This window comes from Colius striatus, chromosome 3, assembly GCF_028858725.1.
Source record: "Colius striatus isolate bColStr4 chromosome 3, bColStr4.1.hap1, whole genome shotgun sequence".
Taxonomy (NCBI): Eukaryota; Metazoa; Chordata; class Aves; order Coliiformes; family Coliidae; genus Colius; species Colius striatus.
Genome location: NC_084761.1, coordinates 60,479,077 through 60,493,307, shown reverse-complemented (window position 1 = coordinate 60,493,307; position 14,231 = coordinate 60,479,077). Strand labels below are relative to the sequence as shown.

General features: G+C 34.4%; 1 protein-coding gene across 7 annotated transcripts in view; it reads left to right on the top strand.

Moving 5' to 3' along the window:
- The window catches only part of FBXO8 (F-box protein 8), a 16,730-nt gene extending 2,499 nt beyond the window's left edge, over positions 1-14,231 (top strand). For 4 of the 7 annotated variants that reach the window (XM_061992775.1, XM_061992772.1, XM_061992779.1 and 1 more), the window contains 5 exons: positions 1,354-1,693; positions 3,770-3,896; positions 11,212-11,330; positions 12,666-12,862; positions 13,592-14,231. In XM_061992775.1, coding sequence (XP_061848759.1) covers positions 1,365-1,693; positions 3,770-3,896; positions 11,212-11,330; positions 12,666-12,862; positions 13,592-13,779 — 960 coding nt within the window. In that variant the 5' untranslated portion in view covers positions 1,354-1,364 and the 3' untranslated portion in view covers positions 13,780-14,231. The remainder of the gene's footprint in view (positions 1-1,353; positions 1,694-3,769; positions 3,897-11,211; positions 11,331-12,665; positions 12,863-13,591) is intronic. The other 3 variants (XM_061992776.1, XM_061992774.1, XM_061992777.1) reach the window with 1 other exon arrangement.

Genomic DNA, 14,231 nt, shown 5'->3' with positions numbered 1-14,231 from the left:
TGAGCAGCTCTGGGAGTGTCTCTTTAAAAAAAAGTTCCGCTTTTTTTTTTTTTTTAATCTAGATAGGCAATGAAAAATAAAGGCAGAGTTCTTCATCTTGTGATGCAATATGTTTTATTTACAGCTAAAAGTTTCATAAGTTAAATTGCAAACCCCACCACGAATTACCAAGGCCCACTTTGATCAGCCCGCTCATCCTTCTGTTGCCACTATTTAAGTGGAAGGCTGTGGTGTATCTTCCTCTTGTGAAGCAACTTTACCAGTAGCCTTCAGGACTTTTAAAAATCTTATGTTGGTCTCAAGAAAATGAGACAACCTTCTTTATGCGTACCTTCTTCTAGCCAGTTGTATATCCTATTCACAACTCTGTAAGCCTTTTTTTTTTTTAACTTGCCTGACGTTTTTATAGCAGTTGATGATGGCTTAACCTGCCTCTGTATGATATAAAAATAAGCCAAATATGCTCTTTCTTCTGCACTTTTTCTTTATTTCTCCATTTTTCTCTCATAATCACTCATTGCATCCATGGCTCATTTCTTTCTGCTTATGTAGAACAGTTTACATGCATGTTCAACCTTTAACAGTTAGCATTAAAACCCCATTTTTAATTCCTTATCCTGATAAAAAATACATAATTTCAAATACATGTAAGACTCTACCAGAGCAGGCTACAAGTGTTTCTTTTTCTGAAAATCAGCATTGGGGACCTGTAGATTACCAGTATGATCACAACAGTCATCTGTCATCGTAGCAAAGGTTGAAAAATAAGATAGATCACCACATATACACTACTTGTGATGGGATAAAAGCAACATTCCCATACTGAGTTAGTATGATTTTCCATACTAATTTTCCTTCATGATAGATAAAGGTGGTTACTGAAATTTGAGTTGGGGCTTTCAGAAATCTTGATAACTGTCTTAACATTCAGGGTCTGTTCTCTTTATTATCATCTAAAGTAAACTTTGACAAAAAGTAGCAAACACTATGATCAGCAAGATACAGAAGTTTTATCCTTGAGTTTTTATGTTACTGTGTAAGAAAGCTAAGAGGATGCTTAGAAACAAGAAACTGAATTATCATTGAAGTTGTTAAGCTTTATCTTAATGTCATTCCTAGCCTAATGTTGTGAGCTCTCTACTAGTCAGGGCTATTATCTTTTTCCTTACGTTTTCTAGCACTTAATTGATGTTAAATAAGCTGTTCTTAAAAAGTTTTAAAGGAAGTCTGAAGATAATAATTCCAAATGTTCTAATTTTATTTCCTACAATTTTATTTTTCCAATGTGTGTTGAGTCTGTCTTGCAAATATTTTTAAATAGCTGTCAACATTTTATTTGGGTTTTGTGTCCAGCAGGCTCGCAGATGGGTCAGGGACTCTGGAGAGTTGCTAGGAACCAGCAACTGCAACACCAAGGATACAGTGGACAAGGCTATCTCACCAGAGAACATGGTAGAAGAATAGCTGCTAACAATGTTTCCAATACAAGCCACCGCAAACAAGCCCAAGGAGGCATTGACATCTACCACCTGCTGAAGACAAGAAAATCTAAAGAACAGGAAGGGTTCATTAACCTGGAAATGCTGCCACCAGAGCTTAGTTTTACCATTTTGTCATACTTGAATGCAACTGATCTCTGTCTGGCTTCATGCGTCTGGCACGATCTTGCTAATGATGAGCTGCTCTGGCAAGGGTAAGAAAAAGAAAACCCAGTAAGATCACCTGGACATAATAAAAATAATTATTAGATTTAAAATTTGTCTCAATGCATCCTTCTTGTCATTCTAACCTTGAGGAGATTTGACATAGGGGAAACATGAACATAGTTTAAAAATGTTTTATTCTGGATTTCTAATTACTAGCAGGTATTACTGGGGATTGCTACATACACAGGTGTGCTTGATACAAGTATACAAGCATATTACTACACACCTCTTGTTTGATGTATTGTGGGGAAAAGAACAAGGATTTATCTTCACTTTTGCATTAACTCAAAGCACATCTCAAATATGTGTATTATTTATGAATTTCAAACCAATATCTACCTTCAGCAAGCAACCTTATTCATCTGAAGGTCCAGGTAGAAAGAGGTGAGAACTCATCTACTGTACTTGTCTTAGAGCAACTTACAGATCGCTTCTGCACGTGTCAGGTGGAATTTCTGCAGTCTAACAGTTGAAACACATTTATGTAGCATTTGCAGAGGTTTTCTGTATAAGATAAAAATCTAATTTAAAATATTTTCCTTGATGTTTGATGGTTTACAACACTAGGAAAGGCTCACAACATCATACATTATAATAGAGTAGATGGTCCTTAGAAATTGTATCTTTTTTCACAATATGTTCACAACAGACAGTAAGTACTATTACTTCCTTTGTAGTACTACAGTTGGGTTGTTTCTTTTCCTTTCATTGTGCTCTCCATCTCTTCACTCCACCACCTACTTCTTTGCCCCTCTGCATTTCAATTAAGCAGCTTCCCTTCCTGTCCTTCTTTATGAACTAAGCAATTGGATAACGCAATTGTAGTCACAACTGATCTGCTGTCGGAGACTGTGGTCTTGGCAGGAAATAGGAATTCTTGATTTATGTATATCAGTATGCGTTGTATTTTGCTCAGTTCTTGGTATCAAAATCACACTAAATACAAATAAATTCCTTGGACAAAAGCTTGAAGATATGAGACCTTTTTGGTTGCATGCAGTACATATTCTTAACATACTTGGGGTTGGAAATTTGTATTTTCCACAGTTTATCCTGGGAAATACCTCAAAGATTGTTTGTGAAATCTTCCCAAACAATGCTCAGTTCAAAATATACACTCAAGTAGTAAAAATGTGTCGTGATGTAGCAGATTATTAATAATCTCAATTTGCATAATTTCTGTGGATATTGTAGTCTTCACTATTCCACATGTATTGGATGTGTTTGGATTCAGGCTTTGTCAAATCCTGTGGCTGTAGTTCTAAACTCAGTCCAAGTAAGACCTGGATTCCCGACCTGAAAACAAAGTTTTTCCCATCTCCTCAGCCTGCTGACTCCTGAGCATTGTGCCTAGTTATTTGCAAAACAGATGTGTTGAAGCAGAACTGTAAATTTAATGAGGAATCTAGATACCAAATGGAGTTCCTAGAAAGTGAAGGGCATTTCAGATGGCATCATCAAGGAGACTGCGATGAGAGACAGAAAACAATGATAATGAGATATGTTCAAGGTTGGGTAGAAGAGACAGAAACTGAGGGCTAATGGAAGATATAGAGGTAGGGATGAGGCCAGGTCAGATAATTATGACTGGCCAAGACTGGAAAAAGGACAGGTGGAAAAGGACAGACAGAGAAAGCATTGAGTTAATGGCATAATTTTGTGCAGATGTGGTATCCCACTTACTGCACAGCTCCAGCACAGGAAAGGAAATATAATTTCTTAACCTGTCCCGCTGCTGCAGGAGAACAACTTGACACAGCTATGGAGTGTTCAAGTATGCCACAGGTCTCAACTGTGTGTCAGTACGATGCCACCTACTGGGATATATTCTGAGGTTGCACTAAAATACACTAAAACCCGTGTGAGAAAAAACCATAATCACATAATTGAAGATTTCAGCAACACCTATGCAAAAAGGTCAATAACTATGCGTTACAAACAGCCTATTTCTAACTTTTTATCTGCTTTGAGTATTTAGCTTTGCAAATTTATTACATTTTGCTTTGTAAAATACATGAAATAGAGAAAGGAATTTTGATACTAGATTAATTCTGTTTTCATAGGTTGTGCAAATCCACTTGGGGTCACTGTTCTATATACAATAAGAGTCCACCTCTAGGATTTTCTTTTAGAAAATTGTATATGCAGCTAGATGAGGGCAGTCTCACCTTTAATGCCAACCCTGATGAGGTAAGTGAACTGTTGCTGATATGAATAAAGAGTTAAAATAATTGTGATTGTTTTATAATGATAGCTGTATTAAAAGGCAGGTTTTAATGGATGCCTGTTTTACTGTAGGAATGGTTAATACTAAGTTGCAGCCCTATCCTGATTTTCTTTTTTCCTTTGTGTATGGTACCTGTGCACATTGTTTACATGGCTTGCCTCTGAAGCGCTCTGTACAGCAGTCTGACCTATGGATGCCAGAAACTCATAACCACCTATTGACTTAGGAGCAATACAGTAGTGAATTTTAGAAGGATAATACTACACTTCTGTAAATTAAAATGCTAAAATTCTTTTGCAAAGTATGAATTTGATCCTACTTCAGTTAAAGCAGGTTTAAAGTAACACCAATTACTTCTATGAAAATTATGGTTTCTTGTAAGGGATTTTTAAATATTTCCACTGTTAAGGAGCAAATCTTGAAATGTTATGAAAAAGATGTACTGCTCAACTATTCTAAAGATCAGTTTATTTCTGTGGGTGGTTTTTATGCATATATGTAATTTTTCTTCATAGTATATACCAACATATATTTGTTTTTAGAAAATATCCCATGTCAAACTAAAAGGTTTCCATGTAACTAACTGGAAAAGTCAGTTTCTGCTTTCACTCTGTCACCTTTCAAAGAAGAAAAGAGTTTGAGAGTAGACAGCTTTTGCCTTCGAGACAGGCAATTAACACCCAAGTGAGAAACAGTCTTTTGTGTACAAAACCAGTCTCAGGCTTCACATTTCCTAGAAAAAAGAGGTACACAGTACTGAAGAAAAAGTAGTATTTAACTTCCTGCATATATTTGTATGTACACAAGGAGGTGGTAATTGAATAAATCCAAAGTAGGGAAAGGATTAAGAGACATGAAAAGATAAATGTTTAGGAGCCAATAGTTCACTCTGCTGATACGATACAGAAAACATGAACTTGTGACCATGGAGTGAAATAAATGAAGGAGTAATATGAATCATTACAGTAATGTGTTTTGTTTAAATTCTTGGTTTATCTAATATTTTGCTTGATAAAGAAACCAAATACTCTTATTAGTCACAAATTACAGTATTTTGTAATTTTCCTGACAGAGCTCTGCCTTAAGCTACAGTTCAAGATAGGCAGTGCTGAGATGTCTTATCAACACCTGGCTGCTTGGATGATTAGCAATGATTTTCAGCAGGATTTTAGTTAACTTAAATGTGTTTGCAAGAATATAACAAGTTTTAATTAGTAACAGCTTTGTCCACCCAAATTTTGTCTTTCAATTTGTTTAAACTTATTTTTTCACTTGCTACCATAAACTGCTGTTATATTCCAACCTAAGTTAAAGAAACCTTGGTAGGTTTAAATCGTTTGGAGCCTTCACAAAAAGCATTTAATTAAAAATTTGTTATTTTTAAAGGAAATTAGGATCTGCAGAGTTACCTTACAGTATACCTAAATTAGATATTAAATTTATTATGCTACACTTACTGCTTCTGGGTTCATTATGGTTATATTGCACAGTAGTAGTAGTATGAACAGTCTGCTTCAGGCCTAGTGAGAGATGAGAACCTCAGGGTATCTCCTAAGGGCTTCTGTTCCTCTCTCCCTGTGAAGCACCATAGCCTGGTAGGAACCATTCAGGGCCTGAGTTTCAGGAGAATTCACAAATACTATTGCTTTTATTGTTTACAACAGTAATATTGGCAGAATTATTATTATAAGGACACTGTCACTGGAATATATGATATGACATTCCACTATTACAAATTGTGTCTCCGAATTTCCTGCCAAACTCTGCTTTACATTTGATAACAGACCTGATCAAATTACTATAAAAATAGGAATACTTACAGCCACAGGAGCAAGATTCTCCAAAGGACACCGCCCATGTCATGAAAATGGGTAACCAGGCTCCACAGCAACAGCTCCAGAGCTAGCGGTGGCTCACGGGGTAGGGAAGAGCATCTACACACTTTGTGGTAGGATTCTCTGGTTAGCCATTGTTGTGTGCATGGTGTTGTGATATTTGCTGTAATTTAATGTACTGACTGTGTGCATGAGCTTGCATAATTCATAGCAGGGTCTCACATTCTGATGAAAGGATGTGCCTAATCAGATTACACATAATCTAAAAAAAAACCCCAAACCAAAAAAAAAAAAACCAGTGCATGTTTGATTTCTCTTTTTTGTTTGTTTGTTTGTTTGTTGGCTTTGAATTTTTTTCATATGGAAGCACCATTGTAGCCAAGATTTTGGAACTGGTTTTTTGTTTCTTTGGGGAGAAGGGGTGGTTTAGTGTTAGTGAATATGAATATTATATTTCTTAACCTGCCTACATGGTCTCTGCTGTATTTTATTCTAAAGACTGTATGGTGTATGTGAAATGTTTCTCATGCAGTGCTCGTTTCATACCTCATATGCTTATGACCCAGAATTTGTAGCAATCAGAACTTATTTCCCACTGTTTTGTATACTGTTTCTAACTCCCTGCAAAATATTTTGTCAAATTTATTACATGGAGCTATGCTATGTAATTAAAATTGGCACTGAAGGTGCAAAAGAAGAAACAACTGATTTTTGTTTCGTTTGTAATGATAATGATTCTAAATCATTCTGTGTAATGTATTTCTTTTTATGTATCTATTGGAATCTGGACTGTACCGAAACTCTCAGACTTATATTGAGGTCAAGATTTCCTTTATGTAGCATAATAACAATAAAGTACAGTAAGACAGTGCCTATACTAAGCCTGGCTTTTCATTTTTCTGAATATCTCATTCATTACCAACTGCCCATAGTTTTTGGCAGGGAGGTTAGTTTTCTAAACTTTTCTTGATTATAACCAAATTGTTAGCCACTTGCATAAAGCTACTAGACCTGACTTTTAATTATAGTCTGTAGATGATGGACTGTTAGCTGTACTGTATTTTTCTATATGCATTTTTTTAAAAAAACTTATCCTATTCCATAGGGATCTACTAAGCAAGGCAATTTTGAGATGTGTTGATTTACCTGTCCAAAGAATATTAAAATTATGTGTCATTTAAGGGAAAAAATTCTTTTATGTGATTTATCTAAGAAGTTGGTATGGACCAGACAGATTGAATCTTAAAACTCTACATTAAATTCAGAGAACTTTAGTCTTGTAAATTATTAATTATGGATTCTGTGTAACGTGAAAAATATTTCTGCATTCTACTTGTGATTTCTCTTATTTTAAGGGTGTATCACTGAGGCTGTATTTTAAAGACATACAGTGAGACACTGTTTGAAGTGTATGTTCTATATTGTGTCAATGTTTGTGACCAAATGGCTTGATTCATAACTTAGGAAAAGACACTTTAAAATTTCTATTTCTCTTTAAAAAACATAGAATCAGCACTGTGCATTTTGTTCCAGAAGATGCACCATGAAATATACTGAGACTGCATTTTCCTAGAAAAATTGGAATAATAATACCATACATGTCTAATTATTAATAAATTATGTTAGTGTCACCTAGAAGCCCCAAATAAAAATTGAGGCCGTATGTGCCAGATACTGTATATACAGAATAAGAGTCACTGCTCCCAAAGAATTAGTCTAAATAATTAAACTAGTATTTAAACTTGAATTCTTAAATTTCCTTGGCTATTTAAGAATGTGTTAATTTGGTTGGTGATAGAAATAATTTTTTTTTTATCAGTATAGAGAAGAAAAAAAAAATTCAAGTGTTTTACATAATCCTACCACAATGTAAAAGCATATAACTCACAGAATAACAAATCATCTGAAAATGTTAATATGCTACTAATGATTTGCTTAATCACCTTTGAAAACTATTTGAGCTAAAGAAATAGACTATGTGTACAGCTGTTTATGTGAAATTTGTCTTCATTGACAAATGTATTGTCATATATTTCCCTACACTACTTTTAAATATGCATTTGATTAAAAGGTTCATTGTGTCCCAACTCTGACTTTGCAAACAATTCCATTTAAATATTTAAAAGATTAATTGTGTATAGAAAAATACTGGTACCAAAATTTTGTGCCATTTACTTAGAATATGTCTAGTTTGTTTTGTGTGCACATCTAAACAGAGATTTCAGAGGCTGCTAGAAAAGTTCAGCGCAGCAGTCAGTATTAAAAATGTTCTGAGAGTACCCTTAGCAGAGAATAAAATCCATGCAGAAATGAAACCAATACCAAAAATAAAAAAGAAAACTTTGCTGTTTTAGATATCCTGAATGGGTATAAATTAATTAATAGACTCTTGAGAACAGATAGAAAGCAAGCAAGGAGTGTCACTGCCATAATAAGAGAGATTGATAAAACAAGTGTCCTGTGACTTGGAGAAAAGAAAAAGGAGCAACTGTAAGAAATAACATTTAAATACAACAAATGGCTTTTGCTGTTACTGTTGGTCTATAGTTGAGATTGTTATTTGCATCTATAAGTTAAATCAACACTCTGATATATTAAGATTTTATCCAGAGCTGCCTGAAATTCAGTGGTAATATTCTTGCCACAAAGGCAAGGTATCCTTAAGACATCTTCCCTAATTCTCTAATGCCAAGAACATTATAGTGACAAGCAGGATCCTCATATAAGTTAGGCAGACACAGTTACTGGGAATGCTGGATGTTGTGCTGTTCACCTAACTACTCTTCCACTGAATAAGAATTAGAATAATAAACTGTGTATGCTCATCCTGCAGTGTACCGTGTTACAAAGATGTCTTCAGGCCTGGTGGATAGTGGCACAGGTCTACCTACCTGACTTCCGTCAAATGTTTTCTAAGTGAATCACCAGATGACTGATAAATAATCTTAGCATAAATTTTAATAGTGTGTAGAACTTCTTATTTCAGCTAATATAGCTGCCATAAGTGACTATTTTAGCTACCAAAAGTGTCAGTTCTGAGAGGAATTCAAGGCAGTGTTTACAGTGTTACAAAACGCAGATTCAATGACATGTCATGAATCTAGTAAATAAATTCCATTTGCTGTGAGACAAAATTTAAGAACTTTAAGAGAATTCAGGTTTCTGTTGTTGCAAAGTATCTGTGGTTGCTTGGGAAGAAATAAAAAGCAACTGAAAATGGCATGTTATGAAGTAGATTTTACTGATAATCTTTATTTGTGAAGGAGGTAAGGAAAATGAGTAGTGAGGCTGCATTCACAGAGAAAGATGCTGTCAAGCATTATGTGGGAATTAGAGACAGAGAATAAAGATGCTTTGCAAGGACTTAGTAGCCTAGTAGGTGAAGGTCCTACAGTTGAAATCTAGTTAATGAAAGAAATTACTTACACTGCTTTGTCTGTGACAGTAAACAACACATCGTCTTTCTTAGAGGTGATGTTATTTTCATCCTGCCTCATTTATGACATGACAGGTATTTTCTGGATATATTGGCAGAAATGTTTGTTAAATAATTTCAGCAGGAATAAGTAGCTTCTGAGACTTCCTCACCAGGTTTCAATTTGTGCTGCCTTAAGCAGATACTCATTACTGAGGCAAATGCATAAGTCTCATTAGGTCAGGATATATGTAAAAGACATGCTCTGCTGCAGTCTTGCGTAAGTTCCCAAAATACTTGAGGAATTAATATATAGTTGATGTTCATTTTGGTCTCCCATTTTTAGTTTCCTATTTAGCTCTTAACTCAAGAAAGTACATATTATGGACAAACTTAAGTACGATCTAACTTGGACTTAAATGCAAGTATATAGTGACATACAAGCTTATAGTTTCATTACAGTCCTAAAGATTCTCCTTAAAACTTGGACCTTAAATTCCTAGTGGTTTTTTTGTTTGTTTGTTTGGTTTGGCTTTCCTGAATAAAACCTTTATAGTTTTTATTTTATAAAACATTATTTTAAAAAATATATATTTATGCTTATTAACTGCTATTTTCTATTAAAATATAAGAAAAAAATTATGGACTGGTAAAAACCAGCTAGATAACATTACAGATGTTTATTGTCTTTTCACATGTGTTATTGATGTCTTAATCATATATTCTAATTTCTTTTTTTCTTGATGTAACTTATTAATCCACTTCATAAAACAATTTTCCAACCAGAACTTAGTCTTTTATTTCTTTTTTAAGCCAAACTGAAGAGCACCAGGAAGTTAGTTTACCCAGTGAATGACAAGTTGCCCGTCTTTATAGATGCAATGTAAACTGAAAGGGCAGACTTGCACTCTTGTGAAGTCTGATATCAGAAGACTTACGAACAAAAATCAGAAGTATTTTAAAGGTAATTTAGGTTGTGGCCTTGGTACATTATCCTGTGCAGAAATGCACTATCCTACACATTTTACATTATTTCCACATAATGGTACAGTCAAGAGATACTGTACTTAAATATCGTAACATTTCTTTGTAACAAATGCTCAGAACCACTCACAGCCCCTGCCAAATTGAATAGAAACTAGTTATCAGGTTTAGGTTTTTGTTGTTGGTGTTGAAAAAAATTAACATTTTAAAATCTATTAGGTTGGGTTTGATTTCTGAGATCATACGGAAAATAGTTTTATACTTTGAGATATTTCACTGAAAAGAAAGAGTGCACAATAGCACTGAATTATTTTAAATAAAATTTTGCATGTGTGTTTTGTAAGAAATATGATCTTGGCAAAGTGTTGAAAATTCTGGAAATCATTATATGACTAAAATATACACAATTGTTCTATCTTTTTAAACTTTTTTTTTAAGTTTTAGGCACAGTTTTTGTATATGTATGCTTATTTATATACGTTGATACTTACCTATGCTTTGAAATCAGTGTGCTTGTGTTTATTTGCATTATAACACATTTAAACAAATGCATTTATTGCATCTGTTTGAATGTGATACATCATATACATGTGAGAACATTGATGTACTAATGAAAGATATTAAAGACTAACCACATTATGGCTAAGATTTTCTTATTTACAAAACTTACAAAATTAAAAGTTATCATACCTGCAGTATTTTAAGTACAATTACAAAAGCATTAAAACCAAAATACTGGTATAAACACTGTAAAGAAATTACTGACTAGTTATTGAACAATCATGCTTTCTATGGGGTTCATAATTTTAAATTTCCTACTGTGAGTATATAAAATCTCAACCATAACAATAAGTTGTTTCTTTGCATTTGATTTGTAATTTTAGAGTGTATTGTGCATGTTGAAATGTGATTTAGAGGAAGAGGAATCATTCTGAAAAAAAACTAATTAGTAAGATTATGTTCCTACATTGCCAAGTACAATACTTCTTCCTAAACACATTATGAAGATTAAACGTATTTATACGTACATGTGTTTTATCTCAGGGAGTCAACTATTTCATGTCCAAGGGCATATTAGATGATTCGCCGAAAGAAATAGCTAAGTTTATCTTTTGCACAAGAACACTGAATTGGAAGAAGCTGAGAATCTACCTTGATGAAAGGTAATTTGAATTTCTCTTGAGACATTTCCTATTCACTTTCAATGTTGCAGTTCTGGGCATAAATTGTTTTGAAGTTAGAGTGTACATTTAAACAGTATAATCTTTGTACTGTACAGCATTCGGCTTTTATTGATATTTTGCTGCTTTTTTTCAACTTGAGGTTTCTTTTTTTTCCTATCTATTTTGGGTGTTAATCAGCAAAAGCAGTTATTGCTTTATCAAGGGATTAACTAGTGTTGACTCATCCACCCATTATTTTGTTGTCTGATATTTCTTGAATGGAAGTCACACTCGCCTCCAAAGATGCAATAGAGCATCCTCTTGGAGACAGCACAAACTGAAGTAGGGAACAGTCTCTCTGATCCCTAACAGACTCTTCTGCTTCCACAATGCTTTCTCTTGCCCTCCAGGATTCTCTCAGGTTGAGGTAGTGCAGTATCAGGAAAAAGGAGCACCAACACATTCAAGCAAAGTTGAAAGGAGAGAATAGTAACTGGACCTGAGTAGGTAGAGGGACAGCAGCACTTCTAGCAGGAGTCATCTCCTGCTTCTCATCCTCCTCAGTCTGTACCACTAAAGGAATTAAAGGAGTCACTGACAGTCCTGTGCTGTAAAACTTCAGATTATCATTTTTGTCAGTACGAGAAATACAAAACCACTTAACAAATGAGTTTGCAAGTTAATATTAGCAATGCGTACTGCTATTTATCTTCCCTTCATAAACAGAGTGTAATCAGACACTAAAAACTAGGCTTGTAAGTGTTTAAACTCCCTTCAGTAATTAAATGTTCCCTAGAAAGGGTAAACATGAGAATACTCTTTGATTCATTTCAAATCTATTTCCAAATTCCCTTTAGATGTCTTTTGCATATGTGTTCAAGTAGACTCGTTCGAATCATTTACATGTTTCTGTGTTCAGTGAAAATGCTTGAGTGTGTTGCACCCTAAAAAATATAGCTTAAGCCTGGTTTAAACAAAGATATTTCTGTAGCAACTTCTAATTAAACACCAAAATGTGTGACAGACTTGAGTCTGTTCCTTCTACTGTCTTTTCTAATGGCTTCATCAGACATTTTAAAGGAAGCAAAGCCTGTATGTAGACTGACTGAATATACATATGAAGAAACTTAGAATTGTGATTAATGTATATTATTTAAGCCTTTGACTACTATTATAAGTGAAGAACGTGTTGATATTATCTTTGTGCTGTTAGTGATTATCACATTTGTCTTTCAAAAGAAATGAAACCTTCAATTTTTATTTTTAAAGCCTGTGTTTCTGCATTTGAACGTTTAAAAGAAGCTTCTCTAATAATGTGGTATTTTATTTTACCAGGCGAGATGTTTTGGATGACCTCGTGACACTGCACAACTTCAGAAATCAGTTCTTGCCAAATGCACTGAGAGAGTTCTTCAGACACATTCATGCTCCCGAGGAGCGTGGGGAGTACCTTGAGACTCTCATAACAAAGTTCTCTCACAGATTCTGTGCTTGTAACCCGGATTTAATGAGAGAGCTTGGCCTTAGCCCTGGTAAGCAAAAAAGAGTTTCGATTTCATGGATCAGTCTTTGTATCTCTGGGTGGTGCTACTGTTCATGATAGTTTTAAAATCAGCACCTGAACAAGTATGTCAGAAAGTACAAACGTGGCTGGAGGCGTTTCAGTATACAGGCATCATCCCACTCGGGCTGAAAAAAAATCAAAACTAACATATAGATTCTTTTCTTATGATAAGTGTGGTTTATTTTCAAGCCATCTTTCCTTCACTTTTGTCTGTGCTTAACCTCTGTACTATCTCGAATTTCCTTCTTGTAGAGACTTAACATTTTACATTGTGGATAGTCACAGAACTGAGGGAATTTTGGGCCTCACTCAACAGGCCCTATTTGGTTGGAGAAGAGCCAGTTTTCAGCAGTGGGACTGCTTACATATTTAAAGATAAGCTTTAGCAGGCCTTAGTTTACAAAAGCTTCAAGAATCTGTTCAAATTAATATGCATAAAGCCCTTAGTGACTTTCGGATAATGTAGAAATATTAAGAGATTTGTAAATGTTCATTTGGTAAAGTGCTGACATTACTTTGAAAATTGCTGTGTTAAATTTTATTTCTCTGGGATACCGTTTTCAGTTGGTATATGTGTCGATATATATAACTGTAAGCCCAGATGATGAATACTTTCAGGTTTCTGGTCAGGGAACAATATTTTTAACAATCGCAGTTTCCTTTTTAATTTGTTTTTTATTTATTCTCTCTCATCTAGATGCAGTTTATGTACTGTGTTACTCTTTGATTCTACTTTCCATTGATCTAACGAGCCCTCACGTGAAGAACAAAATGTCAAAGAGGGAATTCATCCGAAATACACGACGAGCTGCACAGAATATTAGTGAAGATTTTGTAGGGCACCTTTATGACAACATCTACCTTATTGGCCATGTGGCTGCCTAAAAGCACAATTTGCTAGCACTTAAAATTTGTAGTTTTCCAAAACTACATCTTTCAAGAAATTAATTATTTTGTAGAGATGGGGGTTATTTTAGTGCTGGTCATTCTAACCTCTGTATGCAATCAAAGTTTGTGTGTAAGTGTGTGTATGTGTTAACTACCTTTTTCTATTTACCATGGGAATGGAATTTGGAGATTTGTTTTTCATCATTGTTTTCGTTTTGCACAAAACAATGCCATTAGTCTGACACGGCCATTTACGGATGTTAAACTGGCATTCCAGTCTAAACTGACAAAGTGGTGAATTTGTGCATTAGATCTGCTTGAAACTTTAATAAGTTCATTTCTTTTTAGAATACCATGTAATGTGTATATATTTAACTAAAGAGATTTATAATCCTAATTATTTTATTGTAAAATATTTTAACTAAAATTTCTCCTTTTACCTCTTAAAA